Raw genomic sequence first — 8591 nt, 5'->3', positions numbered from 1 at the left:
TTTGTCAAGTTTATTCTTCCAGATGATGAGACAACAGTCTACATCAAATCCAAGAATCGGCCGTGATCCAGTATCCTTTCTATCCATGGAGAACCTACCCCATGCATGTCATCAAGAGTGCCCATGATCGAAGGCTGTCCTTTCATAGTAGTTTCGCCCATCGAGATTCTGTCTGATCCGTATGAGGGTTTGCTAGACCTATTTAGGCATCCTAGCATCGGGTGTCGTCATCATGGTGGTCAAACAAAGGACTGTCTGGGACTATCCAGACATCATCGAATGAGTCATTCTGTCCTGGATCATGCTCGAGTCGCATTGTGGTGGTCAATAAGGACTATTAGGGGTTCCTAATGATTGAGTGTCAATCATCGGTGGATTTGGGAGGTGGGTCATGGTACTGTTAACCTCCAAGTCATTCTTCGGTGATGTAATCTCTTGTTAAGTTCAATCATCAGGCTAATCGTTGCCTCATCAACCTTCGGCCTCGGTTTCGGTATGGATCATTGTTTATACAGAAGAGCCAGAATCTGTCTTCTGTCAGAACCTTTTTTTTGCTATGTCATCCAAGGTTCATCCAGGTTCAGTTTCCTTTATCATCGAGAGCTGTGATCGACGGGGAATGATTGAAGTGTCAAATTGCATTATCTTCAATCAATTCGTCGGTCATCAACTCGTAATGGCATCGAGTTGTCAATCTTTCTGCACCCCAGGTAACTCGCCATGCAGGGTGTTCTCAGCCAAGATCTATCGTTTATTTATAGTGGAGAGTGAGTGTCCACTTGCTCAGTCCGAGCTCCCATTCAGGGATCACAATCATCAAATGGTCATCAGATCAGACTCAATTAAGAGTCTACGTTAGTCTACAGTTTATATGGGTTGCCATTCCCTGGAGCAACAATCATCAAGTGTTCTTCAGATCGGACTCAATTAAGAGTCTACAGTTTATACGGGTTGCCGTTCCCAGGATCAATCTGCACTGTGGGTATCTTGCCACACTCGGTGTTATCAGCCATGATTATTAAGTGTGCGACTTAAGTCCTTCATCAAAGGCTGCGCACCATCCTTAGTCCATCATGGTCCATAGAATCAGTACTAATTCTACGGTGGCCAAACCTTTCCGAATTACAGTCACATGCGGCTCGTACATGTCTTTGATTATTACACATGTTGTAGCTTTCCTTGCATGAGGGAATTCGACCCCTGAGAGTCACCCAATGAAGGGTAAACTCTTGAGAGTTCATCTCGGACAAGGTGCCAATAAATTGTCTCTCGAAAATCTGGTCTCACCTAGGAATGACCAGACAAGGGTCATCATTATTGTTCCAATGTGGGATATCAAGAGAATGGAGTGTCAATCGCGGTATCTCCATCTCTGTCATCACAGGTGTCCTAATGTTTAATGGACAAGGTCAAAGTCAAAGGATGCAGTCACTGTCTGTGAACTGGTCGAAGTCATGACACGGTCACTGTCTGTGAAACGGTCGAGGTCAGGGTTATTGGGCTCTAAAGCATAGGAGCTTGAGCCAAGGAAAGATCATCTTGTCCTAATATTACGGGACAAGATCGAGGTTAAAGGACACAGTCACGGTCTGTGAACTGGTCAAAGTCGGGGTCATCAGATCAGCTCTAAACTATAGGAGGTTGAGCAGTGAATAATTATCTTGTCCTAATGTCACGGGGGCCAGTCGTGCCACTGTACATCTGGTTTGTCGTCCAGTGACTAGGCCTTCACAAGAGCTGGAGTCAATCGTGAGGGGTCCGACCTCCAGTCATAGCGATGACCAGAGGTCGGCCCAGTAGAGCAGTCTTATGAACACTTGGCCACTGTCTGTGGACCAAGATCGATCTGTCGCACAGATGTAGATGGTAAAACTGGTTGATGTGTAACCAGGACAAGATGGGGACTCCAGCTTGTCCTGTCGGTCTTATATACAAGTACAGGCGTCTGTCTACCTGTAATACTAGAACTACGATTGGTCCATCGGTATCAATACAAGGGCACAGGGTTCATGTACCTGTCCCACAGTTGTGAGAATGCTGAGTCAGTCATGACTCTTCGTGAGAGACAATCAGTCCATATGGGGATAAGGTCATGCTGCAAAGACAAGGCAGCAGTGAGGTCATCGTGCATCTAGCGCATATATCAGGGTCTAGGCCCATGCCCATGAGGTTCGGTATCTGTATTGTAAAGGTAAGGCAGAGGTGAGGTGTACATGCCTTTGTCGTGTGTGTGATAGGAAGTGCGTCCTAGGTCTGGATCTCGCACATGAGGTAAATATGCCTTGAGCACAAGGCGCATATCGTCAGATGATCTTGTAGATCCGGTACAGCCCTAAGATAAGGGTTCTGGATAGATAAGCACGATGACCATGATGATGTCATGGTCATGTGGTCAGTCTAGGCAATGTGATGTCATTGTCACATGATTGTTCACGGTGGAGTGGAAGTCGTCCATGCGTTCCACAGGGAAGAGCTTTGTAACACAGACTACTTGATGCCCAATGGACTTTCCTGTTTGTGACACAGGTGAAGGGTGAGATCCTTCCGGAGGATACAATCACTTTCCCCAGGCCATTCTCGAACTCAGCAGAGGAGTTTGTCATGCTTGGACTCAACCAGCACCCCATCTTCTTCAGCTGCAGACGTGCAAAGAATCCTGACCACGTTTTTCCCGTAAATACACTCTTGTATACAACGCTTATGTTGATTGACTGACATGTGTGTGCAGGCTGATGGTGTACATCCCAAACAATGACACGGCGGGCATCACATCACGACCGCAACACTGCAGCTCCCCATCGTGAATATGAGCGAGGTCTTCAAGCGTGGTTATCAGCTCTCATTGCGTGGCTACAGGGGTGCAAACAACACCAACCTAAGCGACATGAATGTGGAGCGAAGGATGTGCGTCAAGTGTGCAGTCATGGAGCACATACGGACCCGTCGGGTTTACAAGCGGATGGACACGTGCGAAGCACGCTTTGAGAAGTACTGCTACAAGGGAAAGGTCATGTTGTAATTCTTTGGGTCTTTTGAGGGTTGAAAGGGGACTGTCGGGACAAACGACGTGCAAAGTTCGGATATTCATGTCATGATATCCAGTGATGTCAGTTATGAAAGATAACCTTTTCCATCAATAAGTAGCAAATTTTCATGAGAATTGCTACTTTTAAGTAGACTTATTTGTAGGTGCATAGATTAACTCAGGATAATCTTAATATAATCTTCCAGATAATCTGAGGATAATTTGAAGATTAGCAATAAAATACAATTTTAACTTTGACACCAGCCAGGATTGAACTCTGGACCTCAGGTTGATTTTATAGAATATAATTCTAAGTGACACTTTAGACCACTTGACCATTAGGCCATACATCACAACTATTTTCTCTTAAATTAGACATCTTTTTTTTGGAAAAGACTTAGCCAAATTCTGTTTATTAGAAGAGAGTAAGTAAAAGACACTTGACTTTTATCATAGATAGACAACACTTATAGACAAATAGTACTCTGCATCTTATCATAGTCTTGTCCTACAGCTTACAGTTTTTGTAAACTATCATGCAGTACTATAGAGTATCCTAATGTAGCCATCTATAATACATAACAAGTTATTGAGAGACAGTATTTTATTTGTTCATTTTAGGCTTATACTCTAGAGTCTATTATATTATAGACTGAGCACTTATATATACAAGATTTCTATAGCTATCTTCCAATTGTATAGCAAAGTTCTGTTTTACTGAAGTAACTGTAGAAACTTATATTCTATTAATTACATATTATACTACATTATATGAAGGCTGCAAGCATTAGAAAAGACTATAAGACTCAGAGTAATGTTTGTCTATAAGTCTTGTCTTTCTATGATAAAAGTCAAATGTCTTTTACTTACTCTCTTCTAATAAACAGAATTTGGCTAAGTCTTTTCCAAAAAAAAGATGTCTAATTTAAGAGAAAATAGTTGTGATGTATGGCCTAATGGTCAAGTGGTCTAAAGTGTCACTTAGAATTATATTCTATAAAATCAACCTGAGGTCCAGAGTTCAATCCTGGCTGGTGTCAAAGTTAAAATTGTATTTTATTGCTAATCTTCAGATTATATTAAGATTATCCTAAGATTATCTGAAAGATTATCCTGAGTTAATCTATGCACCTACAAATAAGTCTACTTAAAAGTAGCAATTCTCATGAAAATTTGCTACTTATTGATGGAAAAGATTATCTTTCATAACTGACAAAGATGTGATATCTATGTCCATAGGGTTTGGCTAATTATTACATATACAAACGATGTGATAAGTATATATATGGAGTCAGTAAATCTTTCGACTGTGGTGATGTCCCCACATTTTCAGCTTGTCAGCTTGATGCCAGACCGATGTTGGGTGAGATTCTACTGGGAGAGCTGGCTGCTCGAGTCTGGGTGCCTGCAAATGCTGATGACGAGTGCCTGTCATGTTGATTTTCAAAGTTGATAATCCTGTGTATATTTGCTCTTGCCCCCACCGCGAATGAGTACACCAACAAGTAAGCAGAAGGCAAGAAAGACTTCAAAGAAAAATGTCAGAGCTCAAGAGACAAGTCAGAAGACATAATCACGTACCTAAAGCCCCGAATTTATCTTCACAGTATACCTTTATCCCCGCAGATTGTCTGACGGCCGCCGTGTAGTGATCCAGACCCAATGAGGCAGCCGCATCGAGATTTTGAAGATCGGCATGTGTAATTTTAAAGAACAGCCCCCCATAATGTGCCCACGATCCTTGTACACAACAGATCTAGAAGCTAAGAAGTCAGTACAAAGAATAAAGAACAATTAGAACATACCTGTAGGCCTAGACATGAAGTTTTGGCCGCCATTTTGAAGTTCTTCATCAATGCAATCCCCGTACTCGAGTGCTCTTGCATGGATGCGTCTGATAACAGGCGAGAGGAGGACAATTTCTGTATTTCTGTAAACACAATATGTTAGCACATGTGACAAATAAGAAACAGAAGTGACATACTTCGAGTCATCGTGACTCACTCGGAACCGCACACATGCCATGACGATGAAGGAGTTTCTGAAAAATGAGATGTTAGCACACGAAGTTAAATAGTGAGGATATGGCTCACCTAGATGCGTATCAGCACTGGCCCATGACAGGAGCTGTTAGTCATATCTTTGGGCATGGTGCGCATGGAATGGATCGAGAGCCTACTTAGTCTCATGCATCCTTAATAGATTTCGTGGGACAGTGCTCTTGTTGAAGCAGCTCCCTGAGTTCGGGGTTTTTCCCACTGGGTTTTCCCTTGCCCTCAAATCAACTTTGATGCACTGGAAGCTGTGTAGATGAGTACGCATTGATTGGAGTAATTTCTGTCCTGGATGTGTTGTATCCTAGATTTCTGTAGTGTACTGTGCACGGGTACATAGCAGAGATCTAGGTGTGACAACTCGGTGTTCCTGAATGGGACCAATGCCAGTAATCTACCTACCTACCTACCTACCTACCTACCTACCTGGCCTCAATGCTAGTCTGCTTTCATTTGAGGGGTAAACACCGTCGCTCGCCATTTTGGAGTTACATAAGCATGTTGATCTCTGAAACGCATGGAGTGGATCTTGTAGAACGCGACACGTCGCCTTCAGCCTGAGGGCATCATCCTCATCGCGTAGTTTCATTGTAAGTGTTCACTCAGCTACCATCCTCGTAATGTAGTAATTGATTCTACATTATATTGGGCCACATTCTTTTGAATTCAGATCACCTGAAGGTCAGCTCTTGTGCCATCAAATCCTGGCCAAATCTGTACACTGTGACCCTCACGATTATCAGCTCGAAGGTGTCTGCAAGGCACTAAATGGAGCTGATGTCCTCGCAATCACACTAACAGGCTCCGGAAAAACTGTGTTTCTCATGATGTCATCTTGAACAGCATCGCAAGAGGTCGGAGTCAAGCCTACACATTGTAGATGTGAAAGTGAGGGCAGTCGTGTCAAGTCTGCGATCGGGATGTAGTGACGGATTAGTGTAGAGGACTCATTACCGACAGCCTACAGGACTGTGGTATGAGTACATATTTTACCAAGGCATACTTACAAGGCCTCAAGAATGTGTTGACACGATGCGACAACCACTGTCTTGGGCAGGAACCCGCGGCCGGAAACATGGCCGAAATTCCAGCATTGCTTCAGCATCGTCGTTCACGAGCCCAAGTTCTTCAAAATTACTGTCAGACCTGCTGGATGCCATTTAAGCACTGAGGTGTCATCGTAGACCTGGCCCTCGAGAATGACCCAACAACTTCTAAGCATGTTATGCTTCTGAACCTCCTGGTAGGAGGTGTACTTCGGAGCAGCATCCCCGTGCGCAGCTGACTTCTTGTCCGAGCTCGCAGAGTCAAGGTTTAGCAGGTGTGAGAATACATGGCGAGTTTGAATCCACTTGTCAATTAGGAGAAGCGAGCAGAGATACACACTCCGCAAAAATGCTCGCCTGCCCGTGCCCCACAGCATAAACCATCCGACATGTATAAATGACATGACTGTTGCAAAGAGGGCGAAGATACCCTGTTTATGCTCTGAGCATCATGGGTTATATATTGAACTCCCATGCACCTGTGAGCATCGACAATGACTTCCGGACGTTCAGGCCACTACACAGGGATCATCACATGCCCTCACCTTTACCTCACATGAAGGTCTTTCCACGGTGCTGATGTTTGCAAGAAAAGCCAGAGAAAAAAGTGATTGAGGTCTGGAGAGTATAGGCTCTCCAAAGTCATGGAAAAATCAGTCCAAACAGTGTAGTTTGGAAATGAGAGGTCGATTCCACTGCTTTTAATCCTACTAGAAGGTTGGTCAGGAATCCGAGCAAGATTCCTGCCCAAATGGTGACCCGAGAAATTTCTTCTCTCAGTTCTGTAGACAAGTGGAAGAGTTAGCGGACACGGTTGTCATGCAGAGAGGTGCATACAGTCACAGTATGTCACTAACTGAAGCTGTCACAATCGCGCGGTGGTGCGCCACTGTGTTCATCGTCCCCACGATGAGCTCGACCCATCTTCAATATGGCGACTTTGCCATGCAGCTGCTGACAGAATCTCGTCGCTCAATGGCCACAGATACCCTTCTCAAATACAATGAAGTCCTCATCCACTCCATCCTCTGTGAGCAGCGCCAGCTTCTCCAGGCCACCCTCAATACTGCTGACCAAGACCTGGTGGTGAACAATCCAAAAATGTCCACCGTACTCCTCTACCAGACAGCAGTTTTGCACAACAAACAGTGTCTGCTTGCATATCATCATTGTCATTTATGGAAGATAATATATACTGTTAATTAACAGACCTTTAAGATCAGCAGGCTCCTTACTTAGCAGACCTCTTCCAGGATTATCTTATCGGCAAGCTTTTAAACTGGAGGATTATCTCAAGATTATCTTTGAGATAATCCTAAGGATTATCTGAGTCTAAAAGAGATTTTTTTGAGTTGTCATCAGCCAGGATTGAACCCTCAACCTTAAGGGGTGGTCACATGATTATGTGACAGCAGACACTTTAGCCACTACACCATATGTGCTTGTAAGCTTACACTCATATGTAATATACATGAGAGATTTTGCTAAAGGGACTTAGGCAAATTCTGTCTACATGGGCATAACTAAGTGGAACACATCTTTAGTACATGCTTTATAATACAATCACATTGTTATCTCATCTTTAACAAAAACACTGTGATTATCAATTTCAAGTTCAGAGAATGAATCTTGAACAGTATCCATAAGGTGAACAGTAGTTTAGAACATATGCAAATTAATATATAGGTATTGTAATATAAACAAGAGTATAGACTGTATGAAATGCCACAATGACATTCTTTGTCTTGAGTTTTATTTAGTTATGCTCATATAGAAAGAATTTGCCCAAGTCCCTTTAACAAAATCTCTTATATATATCACATATGAGTGTAAGCTTGCAAGCACATATGGTGTAGTGGCTAAAGTGTCTGCTGTCACATAATCATGTGACCACCCCTTAAGGTTGAGGGTTCAATTCTGGCTGATGACAACTCAAAAACATCTCTTTTAGACTCAGATAATCCTTAGAATTATCTCAAAGATTATCTTCAGACATTCAAAGATTATCCTTTGCTAACTTAGGAGCCTGCTTATCCTCTCATGCTATTAACTGGCACAATTTATTATCACCCATAACTGACATCACTGTGCATATTACCACCACCGCCCCGAGAGGCTGAAGGATTTATACTGGTCTGTCAGTGGTGCACTGCCCCTTCTGCTTTCCATGCCATCTGCTTCTGCATCACAGAACGTGAATTCATCCAGTGGTGGCAACAGTGAATCTCCAGTGGACGTGCACTTGAAACTCTCGCTGCACGAAGTTGATCTCCTGCAATCACACATGGCCTTCCTTCTCACTCTCTGCACCGTGGTCTTTGCAGTGGACATGCAGGCTGAAGACATCGATCTGCTCGCTCCAATCACGCATCCCCTGAAGGACCTCCATATCTTGGTGCACATCGTCCGCGACTGTGGTGTCCACACCAAACAAGGTGCAATCGACTTTCGCCCAGGCCACACATT

The 8591-nt window shown here is 43.6% G+C and overlaps 1 protein-coding gene across 1 annotated transcript; it reads right to left on the bottom strand.

The window, feature by feature from the left end:
• Window positions 1-4468: 4468 nt before the first annotated feature.
• SCP_1204170 (hypothetical protein) lies at window positions 4469-5019 on the bottom strand (the record flags this gene model as incomplete). The annotated part of the gene is made up of 4 exons (XM_027763298.1): window positions 4469-4551; window positions 4607-4781; window positions 4831-4955; window positions 5010-5019. 4 exons carry the CDS (start codon window positions 5017-5019, stop codon window positions 4469-4471), a joined length of 393 nt encoding a protein of 130 aa, XP_027619099.1.
• Window positions 5020-8591: the final 3572 nt, after the last annotated feature.

Source organism: Sparassis crispa (genome assembly GCF_003851025.1).
Source record: "Sparassis crispa DNA, contig_000010F, whole genome shotgun sequence".
Classification (NCBI taxonomy): domain Eukaryota; kingdom Fungi; phylum Basidiomycota; class Agaricomycetes; order Polyporales; family Sparassidaceae; genus Sparassis; species Sparassis crispa.
Note: the sequence above shows the minus strand (reverse complement) of the source record. Positions and strands in the feature narration are given on the sequence as shown.